Raw genomic sequence first — 14,896 nt, 5'->3', positions numbered from 1 at the left:
TGCAAGCTCTCGTGCCACCCTAACGAGGACGAGTGCTATAGAAAATAGATGAATCATATTCACACACATTATCTTCGGACACAAAAGCATAAAACAATGAAAGCAGGAAGCGTTTATGAGTGTCCAGTTCATGAATGAGATGCAGTATCTGCTCACGACCAAACGGTGGCAATAGAAGATCTCAAGTGGTGTTGAGTTGACTCTCCAAGTGACACATGAGAGCAAATAAAACCCTCTTGTGTTATATATACTATGCAGGCTTCATGGCAAAACTCAAGCTTATTTGTGAATTTTGTCCCTGTAGTGCACAGGTTTATGTAAAGTGTCTTTTCATGTTTCTTGCTAAATGGATTTGTTCCTTTAATCTTGGCAGCTGACTGAAATTTCATTTATTTTTTTTGCTCTACTTTAAACAGCTTTTAGAAGCATTTATTTCAGTAAATCCCCTCTTAACATAAACTGAACAATAGTTTTCTACTTACATATCTGCATGCCACAATTTTCCATGACTTCTAATTTCAAATTCAATTCGGGTGACGAAACATTTACTGTGCATGAGTTTCGGTTACAATAACCCTTTGAGGTAAACCATAACTATGATTAGGCCCGCAACAAAAATGAGTTTGACACCTCATGCGTGTGTATATGATTAACATGGGACCAACATTACCTAGTGACGTGGCTCCACAAAGACTACTAACAGTGGTACAAACTGGTAAAAATGACTTTTTAAGGCCTGTCAGGGGGGCCATTAAGGCTGTTTAGTGATGCAATAAATCGGGATCTTACAGCAGGTGGAGGACGTGATGGCTGCTGGTTTGGAAACTCTTCAAAGAGCTTGCATCATCCCTCTTTTTTTTTGCCAACACACTGGGAATATAAAGTATAAATACACACGTAGCTACTGCGCCCACACACACACGCACGCACGCACACACACACACACAGCTTATGTACCACCTCCTGAGTTGTCGAGGCCAGCCAGAGGACAGAAGTGAACGCCGTGTTCTGTAAACCTTTGGCCAGTGCCCTTTGAAGGACCTTCACTCATGGTTATTCATTTATTTATAGCCGAGAAGAGCCAAATAAAGCAGAGAACTTTACATTTTTTTTTAAAACTGATTTTTAAAAATGTGAGAAATCAAAAAAAAATCCAAAACAAATCTGCAAGTGTGTTCTTATTGATCATGTGTGTTTGACGCGTGATGAGAAACACAGCACACAAGACATGAAGGCGAGGTGATATATCTCAAGATTCTTTCCACAAAAATCCAATTTCTGATGTCCAAAAGGGGAAGTGTTTTAACTGCTTTGCTAAAACGAAAAAGCAAATATCAATGACAATCCTGAAAACAAGTTTTGTTCCGAGTCGCCCCCCCCCACCCCCCCTTCCGCAGATTTGCTTATAATGTGATTATGTTTTTACTATTGGGAAAATATCTCTTTTGTCAAAACATGTATATACACATTCATTAATACATAAATTAAACATTTTAATGTTCAATAATTTAACATTATAAAATGAACCATCAAACTGCATAGCTTAGACAGTTGTTCATTTGGCCACACTCCACTTTGTCCACAGCCATGTTGTTAGTGCAAGCCAAGCATGTGAGCGGAAACGTGCTTTGAACAATTAGCTGGAAGAAAATAAATTAATAAAATCCTGACAAATAAATGATACAATCGCAATTAATTGTCCTGCCCTACAACACATAATCACATAACAACTGACAACTATGGGCTCATCTCAAGTCTCTTAATTGCAACGTTCCTCGTGCCGCGCTCCTGAAAACATTGAAAGCGACCCGGAAATTGTTGTCGCGCCGCCATATTAAGGAGGATCACAGTTGTCCTAAATGCGCATTGAGGAGCAAGGATCAAGCTTCGAGGAGCTCCCTAGGGCTAGCTTAACTCGAGGGACGTCTGACGTATCCTATGCGGTAGTCTTGTCGCTCCTCGATGGTGATGTAGGAAAACAGGCCTGCACCAGCTGGATTGTAAACAGAGCAGAACTTCAAATTCAATAGTTAATCTTCTGTTTTCGTCATTCCTTGGTTATCCTAGTTTGTATATAAATATTTTGATCAGTGTCTGTTCTATTTGGGGAAGTATTTGATGCCAAAATGACTTTATTACACTGGCTCATGGTTACTAATACATACTTCTAACCAGCGTATTTCTGTTTGTATAGTAGGCAGTCATGTTGTCAAATGCATTTGGCCACATAAAGAAAATACAAATATTTTGTTGGTTTTACACTGTTTTTGCATTCAACATAATATATAAGCAACACATCAACACTTTACATATTGGGCGGCCAAGGGTTACGGTGGTGATGATTGGTGGCGATGGCCATACTTAGAAAGTTCAGGGTCTGCTGTCATGCCTGAATCACAGGCTGCTAGTTTTGGATGGCACAGAAGGGGTGGAGTGGGGGGGGAGCATTGGTCCTTGAGTATGTTTGGCCTTGGGTGCAGCTGCCAAAGTCAAGCAAAGCCAGCCATGGGCAGGAGTCGCGCACACACACACACACACACACACGCACACATGCACACACGCACACATGCACACACATGCACACACACGCACACATTTGCTAAATCTCCTCTCTAATCAAGTTTTTTTTCTTCTAATCTGCATTTCCCCCCCTATGATCTTCATCTGGTTGTGGCAGATTATTGCTGTTTTCAGTAAACATAATATAGCTTCCACGTATCCAATACGCATACGGGACCAGCATCTGGGTGACCCATTTTATCGGATTATGACTTTAATTCCCTCTCACATTTTTTCCGAATTCGTGGCATACTGTATACCCTTGACTCGCAAATATTATCCAGATGTCAATATCGAACGCACTGAATGGAGATTGTGTGGATATTTTGGGGGGGCTGCTTTTGCTCAAATGAAGTGGGGCTCAATATCTTTAAAAACAAATTTTTTATTTATTTTTTTTTAGTACAAAAAAGTACAAGTACAAAAGCATCTCTTCATAATAAACACATTGTTAGTATAATGATAAAAATATCAATCATGGTAAATTGCATTGTGGTTATTTTTTCCCCCCTTTTTCTTCTAGATACTGCTACTAGCACCACCACTACCACAAAATAATAATACTAATAATACTACTACTAATAATGATATCTGTATTTATAAACCAAATATAATACTAATATCAGTATTAATAAGACAAATATAATACAAATAACTATTAATAATTTTAAATATAGCAAGTATAACCCATTTTGAAAAGTGCTATGCTCTCCTAATTGACTGGGTTGACAGAGGTATTCATTATTTTTGCATGCATTATTATTATTATTATTATTAATGTTAAAATAAACATGTTATAGCATCTTTTTGACTACATTTCCTTGACAAAAAAAATAGAAACTTAAAATTATTTACAAAACAACATTTTTTGGGATGGGAGAATTTCTCTGAATGTTGTGAACTCCTGTTCCAATGTCATGAAGATTTTATTTGCAAAAGGTGACATGGGGAATTGTAAGGTTTCTATACAAAAACAACAAATTTGGCCCTATTTTTGAACTACTATACCTATAATGAAGATTTCAATTCAGTGCTAAAATAATAGAATGGAAATCCATTGAAATTAAAGTTGAAAAAACACAGCTTGACACTATTAGCTTCTACACGCCAAAATGGTTACAACAATAACAGCTGTTTCTCACAACTAATCAGAAATGACACACTGTAGTATATTCACACAATATAGTTCATTACTTATTTGTGCAAACATTAAGTAGTATAGCAGTACTTAATTATTATACTGTCTACATTTTCTGATGATAACAATGGCTCTCCAGTCAATATATGGCTGGCTATGATTGACAGGTCATTGTTTTGGGGCTCCACGATGCCGTGTTATTGCAGAAGGGCTCAGAGGATAGAGTTTCATGCGAGGGGTGGCCCTTTCACAAGTACCCGACGGCCACCCACACGGCCCTACGTCCGAACTCACAGCACGGTGGCTAAATATTATGCATACTTGGTGGCTAGGAACACGATCTCTATCGGCCTGACTTAATTAATTCACACATCATGTATTTTCAAAACATGTCACGTAGTGGAACTTGGGTGGGAAACGTGCCAAAGTAAAAAGCAACAATGCAGGGGGTAATTAGAGCGTAGAATCTAAACTGGTTTGTTTTTGTGACTTCAAATGACTTCTTGTCGACCTCTTGTCTTTCATACGAGGTGTACATAACACCGTCTTACTTACGTACATGGTGTACTGACACTGTGTCGTTCATTCTTGGTGTACTGGGGCACCATGTTTTACATACTTGATGTACTGAGACACTCATATATAAAAGATTTACTGGGACACTGTGCCTTACATATATACAGTGGGTACGGAAAGTAGTATTCAGACCCCCTTAAATTTTTCACTCTTTGTTAAATTGCAGCCATTTGCTAAAATCATTTAAGTTCATTTTCTCATTAATGTACACACAGCAACCCATATTGACAGAAAAGAAACGGGATTGTTTACATTTTTGCAGATTTATTAAAAAATAAACACTGAAATATCACACAGCCATAAGTATTCAGACCCTTTGCTGTGACACTCATATATTTATCTCTGGTGGTGTCCATTTCTTCTGATCATCCTTGAGATGGTTCTACACCTTCATTGGAGTCCAGCTGTGTTTGATTATAGTGATTGGACTTGATTAGGAAAGCCACACACCTGTCTATATAAGACCTTACAGCTCACAGTGCATGTCAGAGCAAATGAGAATCATGAGGTGAACAGTGAAGCATGGTGGTGGCAGCATCATGCTGTGGGGATGTTTTTCAGCTGCAGGGACAGGATGACTGGTTGCAATCGAACAAAAGATGAATGCGGCCAAGTACAGGGATATCCTGGACGAAAACCTTCTCCAGAGTGCTCAGGACCTCAGACTGGGGCGAAGGTTCACCTTCCAACAAAACAATGACACTAAGCACATAGCTAAAATAACAAAGGAGTGGCAACTCTGTGACTGTTCTTGAATGGCCCAGCCAGAGCCCTGACTTAAACCCAATTGAGCATCTCTGGACAGACCTGATAATGGCTGTCCACCAACGTTCACCATCCAACCTGACAAAACTGGAGAGGATCTGCAAGGAGGAATGGCAAAGGATCCCCAAATCCAGGTGTGAAAAACTTGTTGCATCATTCCCAAAAAGACTCATGACTGTATTAGCTCAAAAGGGTGCTTTTACTAAATACTGAGCAAAGGGTCTGAATACTTATGGCTGTGTGATATTACAGTTTTTCTTTTTTAATAAATCTGCAAACTTTTCAACAATTCCGTTTTTGTCTGTCAATATGGGGTGCTGTGTGTACATTAATGAGGAAAAAATGTACTTAAATGATTTTAGCAAATGGCTGCAATTTAACAAAGAGTAAGAAATTTAAAGGGGTCTGAATACTTTCCGTACCCACTGTATATGTAGTGCTTTGGAACACCCTCCTTCCTGACATCAGGAACATGGACTCCTTACCCAATGTTAAAACTCGCTTGAAAATTCTTTTCGACAGATCTTTGATGGTTGTTCGCACTGTCATTCTGCTGCAATTTTATATATTTAAAAAATAAAAGTGATGTTGAATGTTCGCTTATCCACTTAATTATTTATAATTATTTCACACTGTTTTTGTGTGTAAAGGTATAATTACTCTCTATAACATATAATTGGATTGACATTATTTCCTATGGGAAATATTGCTTTTGATTTCATACGATTTGGTTTTAGCCATGGTTCCACCGTCTAGACAAACAACCATTCACAACTATGGACAATTTAGTCTTCAATTAATCCAAGAAAGATATTTTTGAAATGTGGGAGGAAACCGGCGTACCCGAAGAAGCCCCACGCCAGCATGGGGAGAACATGCAAACGCCACACAAGAAGGCTGGAGGTGAGATTCGAACCAGAAACCTCAGAACCAGGAAGCAAATGTGCTAACCACTAAAACACTGTGCTGCCTGCCTTGCATGTGTAGCTGTTATAGGTGTCACACACGTGGTATGGACATAATTGTGTCCAGTATGTGCTTATGTACTTGGTGTATGGTCATAAAGCTATATAGGACTTTTGGAATACATAGTTGAAAAACTGACTTCTTTAAGTGTTCCAGGAGGATTTCAAATCTAGCTTTTCACCCTATGAATTCCACCACTTGGCCCTATCTGACTTTGAGCTTTCATGACCCTCCCTATCAAGTCCCATCTTCTTTCCTTCTAGGTTGTCCACTTCTACTAAGGACCGCCACCGTGTTTCTGTGTCTGGTACACCTGTCACTACCTGCTTATATCGTGGTGACGGATGATACTGGGCTCAATGTGTAATGTTGCCTTATCTACCGCCACATCCTGTTGTCTTGTATCCATGTCCCATTATCGTCGCCTTGTGCTCCGCAGGAAATCGTGCTGGTGCTGTTCTTCGGCAGCGAGTACGTGGTGCGGCTGTGGTCCGCCGGCTGTCGCAGCAAATATGCCGGCGTCAGAGGACGCCTTCGCTTCATCAGGAAGCCCATTTCAATCATAGGTACACCTGGATTTTTCTTTTGCTTGCATTGGCATTGGTGTGTAGTAATTTTCTCTTACTGTACGCAAGTAGATTTGTCAGGCATTTGTACATAGGGGTATTTATTCTTCTGATACTTTTAAACTTATGCTTCCTACTTTCAAAAACATGTCTGTACTTTCTATTCCTTACTTCATCAAAATGGCCTTGTTACTTTTTCAATCTCTGGGTGATGACACAATGTAAAAAAGATGTAAATATATATAGAGAGAAAGTCAACCGCAGTTGAACTCTTGACTGATTGAGATCTTGGGGACACGACAACCACAGGCTTCTGGTGTTTCCAAAAGTCTCTGTCTAATCGAAAAAAACACATACATACAAATAAGGTATACATTTTACATTTTCATCATTAGCTCACTTAGTATTTTTTCTTTGTAGTTAAGTACAGTCTGAGTACTTTTGTCACTCTGCCTACTGGATAAAATGAACATATGTCTGTAGATGAACATAGAGAATTTTATTTCGACACACTGATGTCACTCTATTTCCAGACATGATTGTGGTCATCGCCTCCATCATTGTGCTCGCTGTGGGCTCCAACGGCCAGGTTTTCGCCACATCGGCTATCAGGTAGAGCAACTGCTTTTATCTTCTCCACTCGTAGCTGGTGAGCAATAAGGCGGAGGTGTGTGTGTGTGTGTGTGTGTGTGTGTGTTGCAGGGGCATCCGCTTCCTGCAAATCCTGCGCATGCTACATGTGGACAGACAGGGTGGAACGTGGAGACTCCTGGGGTCTGTGGTCTTCATCCATCGGCAGGTGCGTTAGAAACTACGCAACAGTGTCACAATTTAAATGGTTGTCTTGCCAGACAGATGTGGCAGGTTATTCACAGATAACGCAAGAACAAAATAAATGTTAAAATGTGTATGTAAAATACAGTAAACCTCCTTTATTCGCGGGGGACAGGAAACGAACCCTTCAGCAAAAAGCGAAAAAACAATTGATGCCACAACTAGTAGTAAGCGGGGTCTTGTAGTATGCGAAAGAATAACTGAATTCAATGTTCAAACTGTGAATAATGTTAGACTGTCTTTAACTTTTTTGTAATCCACTACAATACATTTGTTATGTTCAGTTCGGTTGTATTTCACTTTTAAATAGAATACTTTTGCATTTCATCTTTTAGAAGTGCTTGTTTACAAACCTTTATTTGGGTACAATTGTTAATTTAACTTTTATTATGCACTACGTTTTAATTGAATCATTATTTAAGGGCCATTTTATACTTTCCCATATTTAAGTGCCGTTTTAAAGTTCAAAATATGTGTAATGTTATGTACGTACCTTTTTAGGAATAACACTTATGCTTCATTTTAAATAAACACTTAGACCTACTATGCTGGGCCTACTCTTATTTTAATGTTGGTCATTAAGGTGGTCGTTAGTGAGCAAAGTATTTTTTTGAGGTGGTACTTGGTGTAAAAACTTTGAAAATCACTGGTTTAAATCATAAGTATACTACAACCTATGATCCAAAACACTTGAATATCATTTTAAATTCATCCTACATTACCCTTAAAAACAAATGCCTTACAGGTGATTTCATTTAATTTGTAAATGTTGGACCTGGCCATACCTTTTTCACCCCTTGTTTACACATGATGAGCAGTGCTTAGTTCACTTTTTAGTACTGCTCAAACTGCTTTAGCTTTCACTACAAATATGTGCACACATGCACAAATACTGGAAGCCACAGCAGTACAGGCTTTATAAGGATAACGCAGTGCATGAAGCAGATATAGTCAAGCTTGTCCTCTCGTTACGGCTCGCTATCGCCTTTTTCACGGGTCGATACACGATGGCTGAACATTGAGATCAGACTCGACGTTTATCTGTCTTTGATGCACCACAAGAGGAGGAAGGATGGCGTGTTAAGATCTACCGTCGCCATTCCACCTTTTGTCAGATGATCCTTTTATGAAATGATGCGCTCTGCTTAGCGGAAATGGTTGGTTCTTTTTCCCAGCGCAGGTCGTAAAATAGCAAAAACACAGCTTTCAGGATAAAGGGGTGTGCTGAAAAACTTGGGTGGATGAGATTGACAACAGGATTAAAAACAGTGCCAAGTTGCAATTTTTTTTGGAAGACATTGCGCAAAATTGGAGCATCAGAGACATAATTTCTTCACCTCTATGTTTCACAGTGACACGACTTCCCATAATAAGACAATTAGATGCATGGTGACATCCGTGCCAGTGTCTGGTGGAACATATAATACAATTCATCCCTGAAAGCTATTTTCGCTACATTCACACTATGTTCCTGGCATCCACAGCAGCCCCGTTTCAGACTACCTTGGACAAAACGAGATGGTTGTAAGACAACACAGGAGGACAGAATGGGCAAACTTGACGGTTGATGTTTAAATTGTCAAAACATTTGCCATGGCACTCATGGTGCGGATGCATTTCAGGAGCTGATCACCACCTTGTATATCGGCTTCCTGGGCCTGATCTTCTCATCCTACTTTGTGTACCTGGCGGAGAAGGATGCCGTGGACGAGGAGGGCAAGACTGGCTTCTCCAGCTATGCTGATGCCCTGTGGTGGGGCGTGGTAAGCAAGCATGCCCCTGAAAAGTGGGCACATACATATGACACCCATCCATCCATTGTCTATACTGCTTATCCTTAAGACAAAACACCATTCACACTCACATTCACGACAATGGGCAATTTAGAGCATTGACCCTAGGATGCTTGTTTTTGGAATTTGGGAGCAAACTGGAGTTGCCGGAGGAAACCCAACGCATTAAAAATCGCTGTGTGTGTACCCTACTTTAGAGGAATCCCCCAGAATGTTCTTCACTGGCGGTTTCCCTCTCATGTATGCGCCCTAAATAGTTTGTTTGTAATGCATCTCTGGCTTGGGATCCTTTGAGAGCGCCTACTTCGGCTTCCTAACATACTTGAGCGGCCACATCACACGCACGTGGAAAAAGAAAAAAGAGGATTCCTTCGGTGAATAGCTGCAACAAATTGTCTGTACAATGTTCTTTCAAGTGTGGGGGAGTTGATGGGATGGAGTTGTTTGACCACCCGGGTGTGTGCAGTTATTGTATTTTTATTCGCGCCCTTTACGTGGCGTGTTGTGATGCCCCGTTACGCCTCCGTGCGAGCGCTCCAATTACCCGAGCAGTTAATTAAACATTTGAATCGAAAGCGGGCCGTAATGAGAAACCTATGGCGGTCTTGTGCAGGGGATCAGGCTGCAACAAAAGGAAGGTAATAAACCATTCACCTTGAGGCTCTTTGGCTCACAGAACCTTTAAGAGCGGCGATATAAAGTGTCGCTTCCCTTAATTAAAACTTTAATTGTGGGATTACATCTTTTATGTAATGAAACTTGGAGGGGCTACGGTTCTCTTTACGTCCGAGTGAGCTCTCGTTTGTGCGGCTCTGCTCACAATGCTCAGAGAAGAATCACAACAATGGGGGGGATTTGCACCTTTTTTTGTTTTGCTGAGACTGTAAACTTGAGAGCGATGATCTTCTGTTCCAGCGGAATTAGTCTTGTGTGTGTGTGTATGCGTGCGCGCTGACATTCTTGAGCTTTGGCACAGTTTCCCCCATGTGCAGGTGCGGGACACAGCTGGAGAGCAAGCCAATGCCAGGATTGGATCACATTCCCCCACTTTCTCTCACTTTCAACCCCCCAATTTTCTCGTCTTCCCGCCAGGGCGCTGCTTCATTAGAAGGAGGCAGTTCAACTTTCCATTTGCTCGGGTTTTGAATGTATTTTCCCCATAAGGAACAATTGAAGTAGAATTAATCTGTTCCAGGGGTTATACAACTCACTGTAACGCCAGACTGCTTATCGGTTTTTGGGTCGAGAACTTTCTGCCGTGCAGGTCCTTGTCTATGGAACTCACTTCCACAATCACTTGACTCGCTGCAATTTCTAACGAGACCTTAAGTTCCCTAAAAAATGGTTAAGTTAACATTTTTGAATTTTACCTCTTAAGAGGTCCTGTAAATATCCTCTCATTTGTCCCCAATCACGAAAATTGTCAGCGTCCCAAAAATGACAGTAACATTAATATATTCGTATTCTAAAAATATTATACAAGTATTAATATTTTCGCCACTTTAAATGAGTCAGTCTTTTCAAACTACTTCAGCCTGAAGTATACATATCAAATACTAATTGTACAATTTGACATAACCGCAAAAATGAACAACACAAACAAATTAATCCATAAAATACATATAAAATCATCACTAGGCGATCCTTTGTTTACGACCATACCATTATTGTTTTATTAGTGCTACATGTAATTTTCCATATAAATAAATTGGATATAAAAAGTCTACACCTGCGATTGGCTGGCAACCAGTTCAGGGTGTACCCTGCCTCCTGCCCGATGATAGCTGGGATAGGCTCCAGCACGCCCGCGACCCTAGTGAGGAGAAGCGGCTCAGAAAATGGATAGATGGATGGAAGTCTACACACCACTGTTCAATTACCACGTTTTTATTTTATTGTTGTTATAATTAACCAATCGCATTCAGACTAATGTTAATTGGGAATCAGCAAACGCCATCCACCATTTAAAGTGCCTCTGATGAACCCCAAACAAAGTTCAGATGTTCTAGTAGGCTTTTCCTCTTTTTGCTTTCTAGCAGAAGTCTGAAGTTTTTGTGCTAACACTGTCTGGTAAATGGAAATGAGGTCAATTACTAGCACCAACTTTGATTTATTTTTATTTTTGCTGTGTCAGAATAAAAAAAATAAAAAATGATGTCCTAATGATGAAAAAAGGTCCGCTTCCCAAAATTTGCTGTAAAAAATATACGCTGCTCAAAAGGTGTAAGAAGAATCTCCGTCTCTCCTTAGGTGACTGTGACCACAATAGGCTATGGAGACAAGATTCCTCAAACGTGGATCGGCAAGGCCATCGCCTCCTGTTTCAGCGTCTTTGCTATCTCCTTCTTTGCTCTGCCGGCTGTAAGTGTCACTAATTGTTCGCTGCGACATTGTTCCGTCGACTGCCGTGATGAGAGTGTAACCTAATCTGCCGGGCTCAGGGTATCCTGGGATCAGGGTTCGCCCTGAAGGTCCAGCAGAAGCAGAGACAAAAGCACTTCAATAGACAAATCCCTGCCGCAGCCTCTCTCATCCAGGTAAAACCGCCTTGCTATTCCTTAGGTCACTACTTGCTAGCTGGCTAGGAAGTTTACATAGAGAATAATCCTCATGAAAATATAACTTGAACACAATACGGTGAACCTCTGTTTATCGCAAAGGTTTCCAGACTCTTTTTAATAAAAAGGGTTTTATCTTTCCTACACGCGTTAAACACATTTGAACTTATTGAACCACACACTTTAAACCCATTGTAGACATATTTTAACAGACTCAATAAAGGCAGGTGTAAAATGTATAGAAAATACTGTACAGTTTTGATGTTTTTTTATGTTACGAGGCAATGGAAATAAAGTCTCACAACGGTTGCATCACTTCGCCCTTCCGGAACCATATCCAGAAGTTTTACCTTTTTCTTTATCTTTTCCCGAATGGTCAGGATCTTCCTCTGACGCTTAGGCTCACTACCAGAAGCCAGAAGATTTTTGGGAGACTATTGTGGGCCATTTTAGGTCTTAAACGAAACGAAGTGTTTCTATCTGAGAATGTGTGATGTTGCCAGCAGACAGCTCAAGAAAATTACAAATTTTTGAGACTGCTGAAATGTTCATTCTCTTTTTACTGCCTTTTAATGGTATATTTATGTTTTCAACAAAATCATAACTTTACATGATATTGTGGGGTAGCACAATAAAAAACGAAGCCGTTCGACCTTGGTTTTCCAACAAAAAAACTCTCCATTAGGAATAATGGAAATATAGTACAGTGAACTTTTTGGTGTCAAGGAAGTGTGTTGAAGTGAGTTGAGGAGTTTAATTGAGGCATAAGTAGTGCTTTGCTGCCATCTTTTGACATCTATAGGCAAGTACACACCTTTTTGGTGGTTAGGGTAAATTACTGGTGGTTTTCGCTTCTGCTGCGTGGGGGTTAACTCTCTAATCATTACGTTCCCTGGGTCATACTTTCACTCTCATAAAACTTGTAAATTCTATAAAGGCGGTTTTTGTGTAACAGTTGTAGATAGATCTTCTGTTGTCCTTACCATTTTCCTCTTTTGCATCATCATCATCTGCATGCACAAACACTTATAGAAAACTAGCACCCTATATACTTACTCAGATCTCCCCCAAGGCTAAGAAAAATAGTAACCACGGGCGCCTGACTCATTTGATTAAAAAATATTGACGTTCATGGCCATACTCCGGGACCCAATGCAAGTGGAGTGTCACAACAAAATGTGAATTCAATTGTTTCTCAGCACATGTAGCAATCCTCTGTAAAGTTTGATGGAATTTGTTTGTCTAGTTTCTAATTAGTGAAATCCTTATGTGTAACAAACAAAAGAAGCAAATCAACCAAAGACAACCAAAACAGTAGCTCGCACTTGCCAGAGGCAAATATGGACTTGGATTCTTGTATGACTTTGCAACTTTATTTTCTTGAGATTTTTATGTCACATTCTTCCACCGGCTAACCGTTTGCGTTCTGAGGGTTGACTGGATGCTTTTCTCAGATTGTTTTGAGTCAATGATGAGTCTTTGCGTTCTACTCTGCATGCTCCTCAGACGCTTTGGCGGTGCTATGCGGCGGAGAAACCCAAGGGCTGTGCGGCGACGTGGAAAATGTACTTCCTGACGCCCGTCACCACGGTGGAATCGGACAACTCCAGCCCCACCATCAGGAAGTTGAATTTATCGGTAATAATTCAATTAAGGTTGGAGGGAGGGAGATTAATGCACTCTTTTGACTGATGTAGCTTTACTTACTGTACACCAAATGATCAGCAGTTAGCGCTTAAAGCAGTCAATGGATTGAGACTGTTGGGATAATGATTACGCAGATTAATCTGTTGAAACAGAATTACAAATAACTGCATATAAAAGCTTGTGATTGTTTTTTCATAGGTGTGTTTAGGCTAGGGGTTGGCAAGCAGAAATACCAAAGAGCCATTTAGATGTGTTTCCCACAGAAAAGAAACCACTGGGAGTCACAAAACCCTTTTGACATGTACATCGAAGCTAACACTGCATATATCACGGCTGTAAGACACAAAAGACTATACATAGACGTTGCCTATTGACCCATTATGGCGATACGTCAGGCTGTCCGCCATATTGGATGTGGCCCGTTGTTGTGATATGTCAGGCTGTCCACCATATTGGATGTGCCAAATCCGCCTGTAAACTAATACAAGTAATGGGACTGAGCTTCATACAGCCACAACCTACAAATACACAAAGTTAATGTCTCAAATTCACCCATTCACACATACATGAGGCATCTTCACCAAGTGCTCCACTTTGCCACATCAAATATGCCAGTGAGCTCGATGTACGATTCAGCACTACGTCTCTTGCTCATTTGCACTTATGACACATTTTGAGGAAATAGAGCAACATAATCTTCAAATTTAGAATTACTGTATATTTTAAAAAACTAAAAATAATAATATAATAATAATAATAATAAACTAATAATATTATTAATAATAAACTAATAATAAAAATCAATGGCTCATGTATTTTCCAAAGCCATAGGTAGGTACAGCAGAGCCGTGGGTTTCCAAACACCGGTTTAGGCAAACGACGCCTTGAAAACATATAGACAAAAGGATTGGGACATGCCTTTTATCCACTGATTAATCAATTAGGGGTTGGGCTACTTTGCCATGGCATCTTAATTCTTTATTACAAAGACATTTTTGACAATGCTATGCTTGCAACTTCTAGTATAGCTGTACCTCTCATGGAGCTCAATAGAGTAACCCAAATATTAGAAACCGTACGGCTCGCATGTATTTATATAAGGTAGCAAAACAAACCGTCTGCTCATAGGGCCAGCTTTCCACTGTGCAAGTGTGACACGGCTTGATTCAGCTCTGGTTTGGTTTTTCAAATCCAAATGATACATTGAGAAACTGAAAAAAAAAAACTCATTATCTTTGAATATTTATTAACGACAAATAATGTATCTTTTTCCATCTATCTATGCCAATGACACAGGCAGAACAATTCAATGCTCCGTAAGATGGCAGAACAAGGTACAAAATTTAATTGTGTGTTCATTTTATGAGATATTTTTATTTGATGGTAAGATTTTTCCCATGTAAAATATGTGCCTTTGCTCAGAGGTTGCAAGACAATCATAGCAGTACCCAGTTTTGTCAATGGAAAAGCGTAAATAGCAAGTAGGGCTGTGTC

The 14,896-nt window shown here is 40.0% G+C and overlaps 1 protein-coding gene across 15 annotated transcripts in view; it reads left to right on the top strand.

Moving 5' to 3' along the window:
* Window positions 1-14,896, top strand: part of kcnq1.2 (potassium voltage-gated channel, KQT-like subfamily, member 1.2) — a 192,670-nt gene that overhangs the window by 12,871 nt on the left and 164,903 nt on the right. For all 15 annotated transcript variants that reach the window (XR_009788554.1, XR_009788551.1, XR_009788552.1 and 12 more), the window contains exons 4-10: window positions 6,444-6,570; window positions 7,104-7,182; window positions 7,273-7,369; window positions 9,027-9,167; window positions 11,448-11,558; window positions 11,639-11,734; window positions 13,262-13,393. Coding sequence is in view for 11 of the 15 variants with exons in the window: in XM_061773587.1 (XP_061629571.1) it covers window positions 6,444-6,570; window positions 7,104-7,182; window positions 7,273-7,369; window positions 9,027-9,167; window positions 11,448-11,558; window positions 11,639-11,734; window positions 13,262-13,393 (783 nt within the window). In the remaining 4 variants the exon portion in view is untranslated. The remainder of the gene's footprint in view (window positions 1-6,443; window positions 6,571-7,103; window positions 7,183-7,272; window positions 7,370-9,026; window positions 9,168-11,447; window positions 11,559-11,638; window positions 11,735-13,261; window positions 13,394-14,896) is intronic.

This window comes from Phyllopteryx taeniolatus, chromosome 5, assembly GCF_024500385.1.
Source record: "Phyllopteryx taeniolatus isolate TA_2022b chromosome 5, UOR_Ptae_1.2, whole genome shotgun sequence".
Taxonomy (NCBI): Eukaryota; Metazoa; Chordata; class Actinopteri; order Syngnathiformes; family Syngnathidae; genus Phyllopteryx; species Phyllopteryx taeniolatus.
The sequence above is the reverse complement of the archived record's forward strand: the minus strand, read 5'-3'. Positions and strand labels throughout refer to the sequence as shown.